Genomic DNA, 17,999 nt, shown 5'->3' with positions numbered 1-17,999 from the left:
CTCAAAACCTTCTTCTTCAGAAAAGCCTTTACTTAACTGGTTCCATTCTTCACCCCTCTGCTCTTCTTAATACCACCTTCCACGGTCTCCTCTATTGTTATTGTTGTATTGTTGTAATTATAATTGTGTCCTATCTTGTGAAATCTTCTTATTTATTGTTGTAGTCTTCTTATTTATTGTTATTGTCATCCTGTAAAGCGCTTTGAGAAGCCCCCTTTAAAGGCGCTATATAAAATAAAGTTTATTATTATTATTATTATCTTCGATGCTCTGCACACAGGTGTGTTTGAGTCTTTAAATAATCTCACATTGCAATATAGTGATATACATATGCATGTGGATGGTTACATACAGTACTTCTCTCACTAAACAATTCAGAACTGAATGGCTTGTCAGGGTTGTAGGCAGATTTGGATGCTTAGCAAATGACTTGTATGACTTAAACAAGAATACAGAGAGATTGGATGTTTTAAAAGCAGCTTAGGAGGAGCCCATATGATCTTAAGATTCACCAAAAACTTTTACTTAAAGGTATGTACAGTAGCAAAGGGTGTATCTTTTATAATGCACCTTACATGCTTTATGAAGAACAGCAGCTGCCTTCTAAGGATTAATCTGGACTAATGGAAAGAACATCTACTGCTAGATCAAGCAGTAATCAAAATATCTTCTTGCAAAATCACAGGCTTTTTTTTTTCTTTCAAAGATCAATAAACAGTGTTGGACAGAAAAGAAGCTGTGAGCTACAATTCCCTGATCACATATTCTGACTTTCAGTGCACTTTCCTTGTACGTTGTCAATAGGCATACGGTATTCACCAATTAATAGTAACTGAAAACTTCATTGTGGGATTCTTCTCTTTGGTGAATCTTTATGATTTCCAAATGAATTACCAGTTTAAGCTTGATTTCTTTTTATTGATTTTTATTGTGTTGCACAATTGCATAAGCAATGATGTTAAATATGAATTGCTTTGCCTTTCAACAAAATCTAGTACTTTAGACATACAATTTCAGAAGGAGGGTAGTAGTAGGGAAAATACAGTATGTAAAGCATTAGCATTAAAACATTAATTGTGTTCTGCACATGGAAAGTGAATTCATTAAAGAGAAAAAAATAAAAACAATATTGATAAAATATTATAGAATACTGCACACTTAAATACACAAATTGCAGTTTTCAGCAAAATGAGCCAAACTCAGTTATGTTGTTGTGTTGTGATTAAGCAGATGCCATTCTGTAAACTTTTGAAAGCCATAGATTTTATTATCATTCTGAAATATGCTTCTTTACAGATATTTCAGACACATACAGTATGTGGATTCAATTCCATTATTGGTTTTCAGCTTTAAAATGTACCATAACTACCTGAAGTTCTTGACTATGTTTCAATATGAATGGCTGAATAACATCAGAGTAAGACCAGATCTTTTTGGTGTTCCATGGATAGGTAAAAATAGCATTGTCTGCCTTTACAAGGGAATAATCTTAAATAAGCAGAACCATATTACTGATCAGGCCAAGACTAAATAAGGTTAATTCTATTCTCCTTTGTGCAACATTCACTGATTCACCTGAAAGTGTTAAAAAGCCACATTATGTATTCAGTGAATGGTCATGGACAGTCCTGCTTACACATCTGAAATATTAATAACAACTGTAGCATTTCAATTTAGACACTTAGAAACATAAGAAAATTATGTTTTGTGAGAGGATGAGAACAATGAGAGGAGGACACAACCAATGTTGGTTTTATTGCTCAAAATTTAGTGATATGAGGATCTGAGGAATTTTCTGAAGATTGCTAGGGAATCTTGTTCAACATCATGGTTTGCCAATTTCTTCTAGACACCCACCACACTTTGTATTAAAAAGTGTCTTCTGTTATTAATCTCAAATATACCTCTTCATAACTTTTGGTTCTGTCCTTACACTGCTGAGCATAATGTAATTCATTGGGTTGAATCTGTCAGTACCTTTCAGGATTTGGATACTTACAGTAAATGTAATACCCTGTACAGTAGTTTCAGTCTGCTCAAGATTGAAGAGATTCAATTATTTTCATCCTTTTGCGTATGACATTCCTATCAGCATGGGGATTATTCTGATTGCTTTTCTTTGATCTCTTAAAGCAGCATTGTTCATTTTATAGTCTAGTTTCAACAAGAGAAATTTGAAAAACCTACATCAAGTTCCAGATATATGAGATGAGAGCTTTTAGCCACTTGATGCTTCACGTGATCATGTACTGTTTCAAAACATTATTAAGGTGAGCAATAAAACAGAGGCATACAGGAATCATACAACTGTCAATGAAAATACATAAAATTAGCCATTCATCTCCACCTAATTGAAATTAATGTTGAGTGTTCTTGCCTAATAATTGTCAAGGCTGACAAATTCAATCTGGCAGCCAACTAAAAAGACTTGACCTTGGGCTCAGAATCTTCAGTGATCAGGGGAATAAAAATCTATATTTGTTTACTTATTTTTGAATCATTGTCAGATTAGATCCAGATGTATCCCAAGTATATATATCAGACAGTTGTGTTTTGATTGCACTGAGTTTAAAGCTGTTTAAATCTCTAAAAAGGAAACATTCTACAGATCTCTTAAAAAAAACTGTCAATTGTAATTTCCAGTGTGTGAAATGGCTCTTGAATTTGGAAGTTTTGCATGGAAAACATGGAAGACAATCTGATATCGTAGAATATTTCTCAATGCATTATTTAGAGCGAGTGATAGAGGCAAATTGAGACAATCAAACCCTTGAAAATATATTTGTTGAAATTTTGAGTCTCTTTGAGGTCACTGTTTTTATTGTTGCAGTTTTGTTTTGATATACAGTAAGGTCCAGCATTTTCTTTTTTATTGCATTGTGGCAAAAGTTATTTTTCTTATAAACCCTTGGCCTTGTCAGTTCCCCTCTACCTAGCTAAAGAAGATATAAACATCATTGGGAGGTTAAGGAACATGGGTATTATTAAACATGAATCTGCTCAAAGCAGAAAACTAATCAACAAAAGTGCCTACGGGCAACACAGTCTAGAGATCTGTAATCTAAAAATACAAGCAAACATCTGACAGCTAGAACAGTGTGCTACCAGAAGGCACAGTGTGGCCGCTAAGGACATTTAGCCTCTAGGAAAGCAATCAAAGAGTTGTAGTAGTAAGCTATTTTTTTAAAGCTGCTTTTTAAGACAAAGGAAACAGTTCAATTGCCTCACAAACAGGAATATGAGAAAACAGAGGAGGAGTAGGAGTAGGCCACTCTTCCCACCATCATAATCATCAAGTTTCTAATAGCTTCTGGTTCCAATAACCTCACCAAGCTGTTTTTGAAAAACCTTATAAAAATTGCTTCCACAAAATGGCCTGTTTTTTTCCCTTTGTACATCCTAGCATTTAACATAAATAATATGTCACATGTCCTCAGCTCTTAATCTGCTTAAATTAAAAATAAAACTGTAACAGTATTATTTGTTCTAGCTATATTACAGTGAATTTATCCTTTTGTTAGTATTATTTGCATGATGGATTGGTTTCACAGTTAAGAGATATCAAACAATATCATGTACTATCAGTGAGTATGCAGGTGAGGCTAAAGTGTCTGTGTCTCAGAAAAAAGGGACCATAGACAACAGGATTGACATGTTATTGAAAGCTACATATGCATTTACTGTATGTTTCATGCCTAATTTTAATGATTGTATTACCATCTATGGATAATTAACTTTTTAAAACATGAGCAACACACACTCATATTTGTATATGGAGAGATTCATTTCCAAGTAAATCCATGGATGTAGGTTTCCTGTGTTAGAGGAAGATGTCTCTTCTTATTCTGCAGTGATGCAATGGGATAAGGAGTTTAAATATTGCAAAGAACTGATCAAAAGTTGACCTCAGATCTGGAAAACCCTCAGATGTGACTTGACCAGAAACAAGCTCTATTGCAAAAATAATGATTACATCAAATGCCAAATCAAGGTTGCAGAATTTCCAAAAAATGTTGGCATTTCAGCTAAAACCATTAACTAAGAACATCTTGTCTGGAACCTTGAGATTAAACTGAATCAGTACAGTGAGAACACCCAGTATCTGCCTCTGAACAATTTCTGTTGCAATGCCTCAGATGGCAAGATTTTGGCTAGCTTCATCTAGGATTCACAAGGGGTACTGTTGCTCAATTTTATCCAACTAGAATAAGGCTGAACTTACAGTTGACTTACTGGTCTAGCATCAAAAAGCCATCTGTTAAACCCACCAGGGGATGTTGACATTTTGTTTTCTAATACATAACATTAGTGTAATTCACAAGGCCAGGTCTGCACAAGCTGCAATGAATCCACTCTACAGTTCTGAGTAACTATTACTTGTTCCAACATTGGAAGAATACACTGCATGGTATCCAGTTTTAAGATGATAATTTCTTGAAGTCTGTCTTTTATCAGTGGTTAAAAAAAACAGTCAGAGAGTTCTATTGCCAGGGAATTGTTAGTTTGAAGGATATATGTTCCAAGAGGTTCAGGATGAAGAATCATTGAGAAATGAATTAGAGAAACGGATGATATTTTGTTTCTGTCTTCCTGAGTTGCAAAACATTTTGAAAACATTTCTTTATATGAACTAGAATGGTTATAATTGCTTTGTTTAGAACACCTTAAACAATCAGAACAGCAAATATTTTTTATGAACAGGACTTATTCTCTATTAAGTTAATTTTTATGGTAATTTTTCGTGATTATTAGAGACATTAAAACTTAATATTCTGCATAGCCAAATTGAATTATGTTGTTATGAATTGCATTTTCTGGACCTACTTCCTTTTATGTTTCCTTTCACTCAGCTCTTCTGGTAGCAGCAGTTATCCTGGGTCTTCTGGCACTTCTGCATCTCTTGGGATTGTACCTATATAGGTAAGCTTTTGAAGAGATTTAGTTTTCAACGGTCTTTTTAAAACTCTCTTTATGTATTAACTCTGAGGAGCCAGTTTTCCGATATTTCTGTATGATATACATTCCATGCAGCACGTTGCTGAAAAAACACATCTTTATTTTTTAGCTAATATAGTAGATGTATTTGTAGATGTACAGTATCAGTACCCTTTGCCTTATAAACTTAGTCAGTGTTAGTTTACTAGGTGTATTTAAAACTGTTTATATACAGTATATTCATATTATTTCTACCTCTTTGAACATTCATTCATCCTAACAAATTACAGTTACAGTACATAGTTAAGATGTTTTTTTTTTTTTATAAATGCTAATTTGATATACAAAATGCTTAAACATACTGTGCATGTGCAGTTTTATGTGCATTTATAGAGCACATTTATTAGAGCAAGCTCCTAACCATTTAAAAAGCATTTACAGTGTTTCCTGTCAATTTCAGGCTATTTACACAGTATTTATCAATATATTTCTAAGTTTTTTGATAACTTACTCAATACTATACATTTTCATCAGAAGTATCAGGAAGCATGCCAGTAAACATTTATCTGATAAAAATCAGGTTAATTCTCATAGTACTGTATGTGTTCAGTTACCAATAGCTTAATCATTTAATTGCTTTTCTATTTTGGCTGATCAGTGAAAAATAACTATTAACCTTTTACCATGTGATGTCAAAGGATTTATTTAAACCTAGTTCATGAACAAACTTCACAAATAGCCACTGATTTAATATAGTTCAAGTAGGTAGCTGCGTCAGCATGTGTAGGCTGCAAAAGAACAGGTAACGGGTTGCTGAAAAGAAAGGAAATACAACTTTTTGGGTTTGGAGCCTTCTTCAGGTATATGACTCACATGCCTTTTATACATTTGTTTCAATATAGGATTTCTTATTATACAGTGATGCCCCCTCAACACATGACACATCTACCCCATTCTTGTTCCCCTTCCGAAATAAGCTGTTTCTGTCACTTCAACCAGATGCGTTATTCTGGGATTTTGTATTCACATACTGTAACGGATGTACTGTATTATACAGTATAACTGATGGGTAACTGCTGCAAATCCCAGAGAGCATTTTCGATTTGTTATTTTCTTTTTGAGTGGTGCGTAATATTTAAATTTATTAGGGAATATATTTTTATTTACCAAGGTTTTTGTCATCAGAAATCACAGTGCACTCCCAAACAACAGCTGCATGTACAGTATTTCAAGCTGCAACCATTTCTCAGTTCATAATATTTTAATTTTGCTCACATCATTTGGCTGCAGTTTTGGAAGTTCAGTCTTCTGAAATTAATAGTTGCTCAGGATTTATTAGACAGTTCTTGTAAAATGAGTAGAGTTTCCGAAATATGAAACATTCTTTCTGTTTTTACCTTTCGTTTCTAGATGTGTGAGTACAAATGAAAATTGGTTTACACCGTTTCAGGGACTGAGCTAAAACAAACAAACCTTTACAATGACTCGTTTACAGTCCCATGATGGTTGTTGCTCTCATCATTAAGGTTTAAAATACATTTTTATTGCTTTATTTTTTTTATCTACAGACAGCAATGGATACGGCACTACATCAGCCAGTGTTTCTGCAAAAACAGAACAGTAAACAGTGTAAGTTCCACTCCTTTCCACATCTTTTTTTAACTGAGTCCAAGTTCTTCTACAGAGCTGTTTTTTAATGATAAAATACTGAAGTATCTATACATAGCTGAATATGGAACAGGTACAATATATGAATAATGTGAACAGTTAAAATGATAAACAGAGTTTTCTTATTAGTGGCATATTAGTGATCTCCGTATTAAGATAAATTGCAGTGAATGTTTGCTAACAATGGTAGAAACTAGAGTTTTCTGTTAGGGCAAAGGAAGTCCAGATATTCCATAATGGAAGAAGACACAAATTAGCTGACGTTATTATAGTCAAGCAGAAGAATGCATAGAAATGGTATTGTCAGAATACTACTAAAACTTTCTCTGACAGTCTCCACTCCTCTTGCAGAAAGGGAGGGGGTTGTTATACACTAAGTACATAGGTCGAAATGTTCATAAATCAAAACAGTTACCATTTGTTCCGTGGGCCTGGTTTTCTTCTCAGATTTGTAAAACGTACTTGAAACATCTCATAAACCCTGATAGTAGTGATGTATGGAATGTATTTGGTATAAAATCACTTCAGCCTTCTTATATGCGTTACATAAAATATACGTTGTGTTACATATTCTTTTGAATATTTTTGTAGTTTTTAGTCTTTTACATGGTGTCATCTTGAAAGTTCTTCAATAAATGTCTAAGTCAATTGGCAATCATTTCTTTGTAAAAATCTTGAGCACTTTTATTCTAAACAAATCTTAGGTAAATTTGAGTCTATATGATAGAGTTTAAAGATCAATACTTAACATTTTCACAAAGAACATCTCTGTCCATTTTCACTTAGGCATTTTTATTCTTAACCAAAGCTTCCTTTAAACAAATTTAAAAATATATCAACTCACTATTCAAAAGGTATGTTTAAAATACTGGAACCACAACATTAGTGTCAGGCTGGAACAGGCCATTCAATTCTATTATATCAGCTGAGTAAATGTCATGCTGTTACCTGCTACATTATTTTTACTTAATAAACTGTTTCCATTTGTATATGGCATTAACAGTGACACTCTTCAAAATGTCATTTATTCAGTCTGTCTACAGTATATGTAATACAAAATGACTTTGTGGTGACAAAAGCAGTAATATGAAGAAAATGCGCAGGTACTGATTGCTTCATAGATCATTGTTGTTACTACATGGAATATTTGATGCCATTATCATAGTGTAGACTTTTGAATTCTGATTTGTTTGGTAATTTTGTAATTTAGAAAGAACTGAACAAGTACAACATTAAAAGATGACATTTAATTTACTGAATGTCATGTTTTTGTACGTTTACTCATGTATACTGTAAGCCCATTGCCATGGTCAGACTTATTTTGTACTTAAGGTCTCATTTAAAATGTGTCTAAAAATAATATGAGTTATTATTATAATGTCCATTCTAAAGTTCAAGAAACTGATGCTAATTCTGTTCTACTTGCAAATAAGAGAATCCTGCTTGCGAAATGTCATTTTTAAAAGTCTCTCCAAATACTGTAAAGTATAGTATATACATGTTATTTTCATTGACATTTGGTGATCTGCTTACAAGCTTCTTTATAACACAGTTTATTTTCAGTTTTGATGAAGACAGTCACTATTTTCATCTTTTTTATTGTAATAATGTGATCAGAACTCTTATCCTGATATGTCTGTTACACCCATTTATCCTGTGGAGTTCTGATGTAGGGGCCTAATATCGCACAACTCCACATCAACAATAAGCATCTCTCATTTTTCTGAGGCTGAGGTATCCATCTCCCATCTGGCTGTCTGCAGTGACAGAGAGATCCATCAGAGAGAATTAGGAGCATGGCATCTTCCTGCTCTGTTTCAGCTCTGTAATTCAATCTGAGAAGGACCAGAGGCCTGGCTCTAAGAGAGGGTCTTCTTCAGAATCAAATGAAGTAGTGACTGTACTTCCCTCCACTACAATATTATTATGCAGAACTTCCTCTTAACAAATAAAAGCACATATTGTCTAAGAACAATTATCTCTGTTATACAATGCAAAAGAATATATGCTTTCTTGTTTGTTTTTTATTTTGCCTTTTCATTTAAAAAATGTAATGTGTTCAGGTGTTCATGTGTCTCCATTCATACTCTAGCTGATTTCGGCAGGAAGTAATATCTTCCTTGTCAAAATATTTTTTTTTAGAATTTATTCATTGTTATAAGAATAAACAATAATTGTACAGTACATTATTATTTTGCTTTGTATTTGTGAGGAATTTAGAGTCACTAGCCATAAATGTATTTCCCATGTGTATTTTTGTCCGCTTTTCAAAGAGTATTCAATTATATAATTCAGGGTAAAGGAATAATGACACGTACAGTACAATCACCTCATGCTCTCAAGATTTTGACTGGTCTCAGGAACAGTCTAAAAATGCTCTGGATTTACGAATGTGACTATTTAACCTTTTTTCAAACATTCTCTCATTTCTGTTGCTCACAACTGCAGAAGTAGTAAAAGAACTCAATTTTTTTAGAACAGATCAACAAATAACAATGGGGGAGCTGATGAGACAAAAGCTAAATCATCCCGTCTTTGTTCTTTGGACACATTTAGAGGGTGAGTAACTCCTCAGGCTTGCAGATATGATAATCCCTGTAGGGAATACCCCAGTTAATGATTGCATCGGGAAGAAATCTTTAATCTTTTTAAAATCTGTGGGGACGGAGCGGTAGCACTGTGGCTAAGGATTTGCGCCTGTGGCTGGAAGGTTGCCAGTTCAAATCCCGCGGCCAGCAGAGGAAGCCATCTCTGTTGGGCCCCTGAGCAAGGCCCTGAACCCCACCTGCTCCAGGGGTGCTGTACAATGGCTGACCCTGTGCTCTGACCCCAAGCTTCTCTCCCTGTCTGTGTGTCTTATGGAGAGCAAGCTGGGGTATGTGAAAAGACAAATTCCTAATGCAAGAAATTGTATATGGCTAATAAAGTGATCCAAATGTGTTTGGCGCAGAATAGGTGTGTATACATAAGGTCAGCTTAAAGAAAAGTTAAGGTCACAATAAGATCTCTTGTATCCTATTCCATTTTTTTTAATTACCTAGTAGGCTCTCATTACATCATTTCATATTATCATCCGTTAAAAACATCCTGAATAATCACATACTGTACAATAGCAAAATTATTAAACCCCTGCCAATAATAACACATTTTGATTAATTACAAGTAATGCATATATTTTTTAAATGAACTGTAAAGGGGGATGAATGATGTTTTGAAAAAGATAATGAAATGTACCAACTGTATAATTATTCAAATACACCAGCGCTTGGTGCAAGTATTTTATGTCAGCAATTACTGCTATCAGTTTTTTGGGGAGGATAGGTCTCTGCTGACTTTGAACAATCAGATTTTTGTCCTGGAAAATCAGATCCAGTTCTGACAAGTTCAATATGAGCTGTGACAGAGACTGCTAAACTTATTTTATGACCATTCAAACTATTCTTGTGCACCTGAAACCATTTAGCGGTTGAATTACCTACAGTATGCAATTGACAATCTGCTAATTTTCTTCAGCAATCTAATTTATTTTCACACCATCAGTATTTTAACTTTACCAGTTTGGAAGAGATTACATAGAAACAAAATATAAAGTCCTATTTTAATAGATCACGTTTGCAAGGTCAAGTGGCAATTAAATGTGGAAACTATGCAGGAGGGGAAAACTCTCGCATACTGTAGTACTATATACAGTATTTGTATCAGCATGGCTTTGTATTATGACTTTCAGATGCCATACTGTAGCTGTACAAGTGCTCATTTCCAATGACGCAAGCAGAGAAATGGTAAATAACTTCTAGCAGTATTTCTTATAAAAAGGTACAGAAGTCAATATTTTAAGGTCCGATGGGATATGTGACCTTTTCTTTTAGTAGTACAAGAAATGTCTCCTCAGTGGCAAACATGTGAACTCAGTCTATGATATAAAGCTTCAGGCACCTCAACTTTACACCTGCTCATAACCTGTGGCTGACACCATTCACATTTTCAGCTTAGTCTGTAAACAGTTAAGATAAATGCAGATGTAGAATTTTTGTTTGCAATATTGTCTGAGGCATGTGCAGAGAAATTGATTGAAGTGTGGATTTTTAAAACTGAAATGTTACGTATTACAGCACGTGTAATATGATGACATTTTTGTACTCTTAACTACAAAAACATGCCGTTAAATTAAATTTGCTGTTTAAAAACAAAGTACTAGTGATAAAATGTACAATTTTTTTTTCAAAGATATTGCGTCATTTTGAAGTGTTGCAATTTCTTAGACTCTGGGTATACTTTTCTGCAACTATTTGATATGAAAAGCATAATTCTTACACTTATCAAGGTAAAAGTACGAGGATGGGACATTACTTAGGGTAATGAATATGATATACTGTACAGGATTTTACCCTCTAACAGTTAAAGTTCAGCAGGATATATATCTGACTTTCATGTGCATTGTGTGATGAATGAGCACGGGGTTCACTGTCTGGCTACAGTCATTATGGCTTTGGTGGTCAAACACTAGCTTTGGGCATCTTTTCTAATATCCTTAGTTGCTGTGGTTTTAGAACAATGAATTCCTGTTCAAAAACAGTGATGAGATTGAATATCACATCCCAGCGTTGTTTAATTGGGTCTCAGAGACAGACGCAGAGCACACTTTTTAGTTACAGGAAGCTTGTGTCAGTTTGACCTCCCTGTTGCCGCCTGAGTAATTGATATAATAAAATAAACAATATATCAGTAAACATTCAGCAGGCAAGGAAGCTGGATTTTCAGCTAACTGAGGAGACCTGATGAGTGATAAGCTAGGGTTGGCAGTATGTCTGGTGGACAAATTGGTAATCTGTGAGTGCCAGGAGACAGAATTCTTTGTGACAGTGGAGGGTTTGTTTTGGGTTCTGATTCTTTTTGTATGGCAGAGAGTGTTGTGAAAATGTCTGCTACCAGTAGAAAAATTGACACAGTGAAACCTCTAGCAGGCTATACTGACAGCTCTTTATTACCTCGGTCATTATTTAATTCAGCTGTTTTTATCAGAGTGTGTTTCTGTAATGCATCACACTTCCTGGTGCGTACAAGGCTGAACATTGCCCGAGTCAGAGTTACAGTTACCCAGGCAGCACCCTCTTGGTTCCTGGCCAACCTTCGTGGTCGGCAACAGCTTGCAACCTGGCAGCGATGTCATTGAGAGATAGTCTACTTCTCCAGGCAGTGATAACTCATGTCAGGCAATGTGGAACCTACAGTATAAGGTATCAAAAGGTAAAATATTATCATGGGTGGACAAATCAGATGAGTGTGTCTGCCCATTCTCATTCTCTATGCATGGGTAGAGGACTTGTTGTGAACTTAGATGTCTTGTACTGTATGTCTTTTTAAGTAGAAGCAATGTTCATTTTTTAAGTTTCTCTGTGGTTTGTTAGAACCGTTGGTACCTAACACAAACCGATAAATTTTACTTTCAGCTCATAAAACATACTTCAGCTGCAGTTTGTTTTTGTGAATAACATATTTTCTCATTTAAAATGGATTTGATAAAAAAAAGATATCAAAGATCTACCTCAAAGTTTTTTTTTCTTTGCACTGTCACTGTACTTTAAATTAATTGATTGTGATCTTCAAAGCAATCATGATGGTGGATTTCTTGCCATTTGCATGTATATCATGTAAAAGAACACCCCAAGGTGACCAACAGTAAGACTGTAAAATGATGGGTGGTCAGCATTTTGACCTGAAATAATTATATCAGCTTTTATTGGTCAGAAAGACATTACCATTCATAATTGTGTAATTCATCTGAAGCTTTACTTAAAGGGTATACACTGATATTGTTATTATTAATACAATTTTCAGCCTTAGGCATTCTTCTGTTTTATGTTTGGCTGAATGCAAATTAAACATTCCTGGGACCTCACTTGCTGCCCTAACTACTATGAAAACATTCCAGAAGAAAAAAGCAATCTGCATGAGTCCACTACTCAGGCAGCTTGAGCAGCAATTGTTTTCTTGTGATGTTAGATTTATAGTGTGGTGGTAATGCAATACAAACCAGATCTTAGCCCCAAATCCCAAGACTTTAGAGCAAATTATGTTTCAGAAGCTTGTATTGCTTCCAACAATGGCTGAACTCAGATAAACTGTGACTGTGACTGGAATGCGTTTAGAAAAGCAGAATCCTCAGCTGTCCTTTAACACTAGATCTGCAGTGTTTTCGAATGAAACAGAAATGCATGCTACAACTCTAGTAGTTAGAAGAATGGCATTTTGGGTAAATCTCAGCTTTGCTATGAGTGCCTTATAATTTGTAGGCTTATATTTTGTGCTCTGGAAAGAGAAGCAACATTAACTTTACGAATTATTTTGAATTATGATTTTTTGGATGGAGAGAAGAAGCACAGGGCCTCCAAGGACATCAGTGTAAGGAAGTGAGGTTTTGACATCACTGTAGACCCCGTTATTAGCAGAGACAATGGCAGCTATGGGAGATAGATATAACAACTGCTTTTAATTACACCCAATTACCTCATTAACATCCTGCCAGAGTTAATTGGTTTAATTTTAAGTTATAGTGCACCAAAAGCACATTAACGATGTATAGCACTCTGTAATCTGAATGGACACCAAATAAATCAACTGAAGTCACTGCTCAGAACCTTGTAGACTGCATCACAGAGAGGAAATTATTAATTTATGAAATACAAAGGCGAGGATAATTATATGTAAATGTTGTCTTCTCATTTTACCAATACTCCTCAAAGATCATGCCAGTTAGTAATTAGTGTAGCTAAGAGAATAAATTATTTACCACGATGATTAGAATTTCCTTTTTGGGCGTTTGCAGGTTTGCATGTACTGTACATTTACTGAGATACACACTACTCTCCCAGTAAGAGCTAACTCTCCTATGGAACGCATTATGCAGTTTTTTTTTTCTGGTGGGTTTGACTGCATGTTCTCATTCTCCCCAAGAGTCTTTCCTGGAATGTTGATTCTTAAAAATTTGCCAATTCCGAAATAATTGGAAGGATTTAAAAAACAAGGTCCCAGCAGGTTATCAGATTTTAGAATGCACGATCAATATGAAAATGAACAAAATAGTAAAGAAGCACTCATTGAATAGAAAACATGGTAGATCTCATCCTGATCAAACAAGGCTTATTTCACTTTACTTCTGAATATTTTTCATACTAGTTATGAGGTGGGACATTGTACCATAACATGTGAAGATACTATACTATAGGGGGACAGTACAGTATATTACGATAGGCTGTGTTCCTATTTTACTTTTTATTGGGAATATTTTGTTGTTGAAACTTTAAGAATCCTCTACTCTTTCTGCTTTGTAGTACTAATTAGCTGATGCTAATAAATCAATAGATAGAGTAATGTAAGGTGATAAATTTATATTATGATACGACTCTGTTTTTGTTTTTGACTACTGTTTTAGCAGTTCCTGGAAATAAAGTATACTCTTTGACAGACATTCCTCTTTCTTTAATACCACATTAGACTGTCAGAACAAAAATCTGAGTACTGACATTTACTGCTATTTACTAAATGGAGTTCAGTTTGAGGCTGCTGTTCATCATAGACTCAATGTTTGGCTTTGCCGTTTTGTACTCTTCAATGACATCTCATTGAAGCAGGTTTTTTTCCACACCACTACAATATTCTAGCCTTTGTTAAGTGAAGCCTGTGGTATTCTCATTTCCCAATACTTGGGTCATTGTACTGTCCTTTGGAAAGACAGCAGTTGTTATATTAGCTGGAATGAGTATGGGTCGCGATAAAACCAGCTGTAAGCTGATGGGTCATGACCACTGTCATTCATTAATCGCTGCCTAAGCAGCTCATTTCCTCATTATGTCTAATATATTTAAATTAAATTTAGCAGCTCTATCATTTTTCTGTTTCCCATGTCCTTGTTTAATCAGTTCACAGATAAATCTCATAAGAGCAGCACAGATACTACTAGATATCTCAGCAGCAAAAAGGTGTTTTTAACAGTTTTATGTTTTGCGTTATTTTTAAGGCGCTTCTAGTGTTAGTCTTGTTATTTGTGCCAAGTTGATTAAGAATTATTTCTGAAGTATCTTATTTATCAGTATTATTATATTTTTGTCCTGCAGATAGAATGTGAATGAGCAGTGATGAGTTATGGTGTTTTTTGTTTAAGACTTGCTGATTTTCTACTTCATCATAATCAGGTAATGCTACAGTACTTGTGATGTCACATTATTAAAACAATAGCTGCTGAAGATTCATTGTCTAATCATTGTAAAGTATGAATGATTGTTTCCATATGGCATTTAATGATTTAGTATTCTAATTCTCTATAGGTATATCATGGTAAACTTGTATCTGGGCCAATATATGAATCAGTTCTGTTATAGATATCAATCATATGCATAATGCTTTTTTAGCAAAAGCTATTTTTCATTTTTCAAAAATAATTTGGTCTTAAATTTACACACATACAGTATATGAATCTGTGATCCAGAATTGTGATTTCACTTGTATAATTTCTCAGGCTGTTAATCTTAAACTGCTAGTTCAAATAAACATAATTAGGTATTATTGCTAGATAGAAAGAATACAATTTTGTGAAGTTCCTTGGAACATTTTTGTAAGCTTTAAAAACCTTTTTTCTTCTAAAATGATGTTTCAGTTTACATTTTAGTTGTACTTGATTGATGATTTTTTGTGTTATCTTACATTCTAGCCATTATTGTGTAATCCTTAAACTCAGTAGGGAAAACCATCAGGCACTAGCAAAGTAGATAGCTACTTTGATTTTCGGTAAGTGTCAATGTCAATTGAAATGCACAGTGATATATACAGTAGTATAATATAGTACCTGTTGATTAAAAGAGTCTCCTGAATAGAAGTTTACAATGTTTGACTGAAGCTTTCTTTGTTAACCTATTTACTATGAAGATCTATCCAACTTCACATTTTAATGTACTGCTGTATGGCATGGTAGTCAGGACTCTTGAAATAGGACAAATTGTTATTATTATTATTGTTGTTGTAATAATGTACTGTAGTGGTAGTAGTAAAGAGTAAGACATGAAGTCAAACATTTTCAGTCTGAAACATTATAATTGGCCAGAATGCTTGGTAAGCTCAGCATAGATTCTGAGGTGGATAATAGCTGTTCAAGAGGCACATGATGAGATAAATTGTGACACTACCTGACTGAAAGAAAGCAATGATCCATAGGACATAATTATTCTAAGTAACACCAGTACCACTCTTCATTAACTGAAGCAGGAGAAAAGATAAAGTGTGACACATCAAGGGCTGTGCAGTGAATGATATATGGGACAACCAGTCTAAGCAGAAGTTATATAATGAAATCCAATTTTCCCCATTACACAAATAAAAAAAAGTTGTTGTTTTTTTGCATGTCTAAGAAAAATGTCCTTTACTGTCCCATTAGCTAGGCAAACAAATATGTTTTCACATACAACTTACAGTGCACAGTATACTGTAAGTTGCATAGATTGTTACAGTTGCATTACATTGTAATACAGCAATCTTAAAGTCTGTTTTTTTCCAATAAAAATATTTGGAGTGTCATCTATTAATAATTTATCCTTTTTCACTGGTGACATTTTCTCCTGTTCACATAAGGTACATCCTCTACCCTTCTAGTGTTGCAAGCCAGTAGCTTGTATAAGATACCACAAAGGCTGAAAAATACATTTGAGGTTAACTTGAATTTCCTCACCAGATGGAAAAAATAATTACCAAATAATTCTGGGGGTCAATATAAGAGTACCATTTCCTTCCACTGGGTAGTAGAAGAGAACAGGTACAAAAGGACAAACTCCATAGCTTATAGATTTCTGAAATGTGTTATGTGTTCTAAAGTTTGAAGAATTTTTGTAAAGAAATACAATTATTTGTCAAAGAGGAAACTCCCACATGTGGTTGTCAAGTAAAATACATACTGTATACATTCTTAAAAAAGTACTTTACTATTTAAAACTTAGCCATAATCAAGCTTGTGGTAAGAAACCTCCAGTGTATATACAGTATAAATGCATTAATGGTCAGCTATAATTATTGATCTCATTATGATAAAAAAAAATGCATGCCGTTGTTTACAGTACTTCTTTATGAGGAATTTTATTGTTCTGTAATTGTGTTTTTTTGTGTACTTTGTTAGTACTTCTAGAATGAATTATTAACTTCAGCGAGTGTGGTGCAATTATGCAAGCTTCTGCATATTTTATAGACTTCAAATCAACCTAGGTCCCATTCATGGGCTAACAGACCTTCTGCCACATGTGATCTGTTTAGTTCAGTTTTCCTCAATATACTCTGCAAACCCAAATAAAGCAACTGCTTAATAATTGGTTTTCATGTCATGCATGTTAATATGCTTATTAAGCTTTGGAAATTAGCTGCCAGAAAGGTCTCAATGCCAGTATTTCTTTCCCACTGATAGTTTAGGCTTTGTTATTGAATTTCCCCTTCTGATAATGGACAGATTGTGTCATGCTTATGAAAATTCCTATAATGTAACCTTCTCTGAGTTGCAGCCCTGAAAACATGCATTAGCAATCAGCCATTTCCTGCAGCTTCATTTTCATGAGACCCATCAGGGAACACTTCGCAAGTGCATGCCACATCTGATTAAATACAACAGAGTATCTGAGACATGTGCTGCCAGGGGACCCTTCATCACGAACAGTGTTAAACAGGGACCCCAAACCTGAATAACTAATAAACTGCAAATTCTCAGTTATGAGTTTTGCCCCATAGTGAACTAGTCATTGTTTTCAAAAGAAAAAGTGACAGTACAATATCTTAAATCTATGAAATGTATTACTGAAAGCAAGTTCAAAAGCTTTATGGCATAATGCAAATATTTTAATAATGCAACTAATTTTCTCAAAAATAAAGCTGCATTTCTAGTTTGAAACCTGCTATAAACAGCAAAAGAACATTCATACAGTGTCATGAAAACCTTTTTTACCTTGTGAAAACAGAAACAAATATATCAGTAAAGCTGATATGTTGTTCTGGTTATTTTGCAATGGGCTCTGTGTAGGTAACATGTCACCACCATGAAAAAGCCTCTGCAAGGCTTAACACAAAATAGATATACTGTAATCCACGAAGGTCAGTATGCTACTTCTATCTATCCATCCATTACAGAAAACTGCTTAGTTTTAATAAAGATTGTGGCAACCTAAAGCCTATCCCAGAATCAGAGGGTGAAAGGCGACGTTAAGAATATTCATTAGAGGGTGCGAGCTGCGACTACATCCTGGACTGGACACCTGTCCATAGCAGGGTACTCACAAGCAATTTGAGACACTGTTTAGCTGAGGCAGAATGTCTTTTGAAGGTGAGAGGAAACCAGAGCACCTGAAGTGTCCACCTACAAGCAAACTCCA

At 34.5% G+C, this 17,999-nt stretch overlaps 1 protein-coding gene across 4 annotated transcripts in view; it reads left to right on the top strand.

Moving 5' to 3' along the window:
- LOC148661613 (heparan-alpha-glucosaminide N-acetyltransferase) overlaps nt 1–17,999 on the top strand; it is a 107,169-nt gene that overhangs the window by 23,540 nt on the left and 65,630 nt on the right. The window contains exons 5-7 of one of the 4 annotated variants that reach the window (XM_088635566.1): nt 4,851–4,920; nt 6,504–6,555; nt 9,080–9,162. In XM_088635566.1, coding sequence (XP_088491692.1) covers nt 4,851–4,920; nt 6,504–6,555; nt 9,080–9,162 — 205 coding nt within the window. Of the gene's footprint in view, nt 1–4,850; nt 4,921–6,503; nt 6,565–9,079; nt 9,163–17,999 lie in introns of all 4 variants that reach the window. The other 3 variants (XM_088635565.1, XM_088635567.1, XM_088635568.1) reach the window with 3 other exon arrangements.

Source organism: Lepisosteus platostomus, chromosome 6 (assembly GCF_059453375.1).
Source record: "Lepisosteus platostomus isolate fLepPlt1 chromosome 6, fLepPlt1.hap1, whole genome shotgun sequence".
Lineage (NCBI taxonomy): Eukaryota > Metazoa > Chordata > Actinopteri > Semionotiformes > Lepisosteidae > Lepisosteus > Lepisosteus platostomus.
Note: the sequence above shows the minus strand (reverse complement) of the source record. Positions and strands in the feature narration are given on the sequence as shown.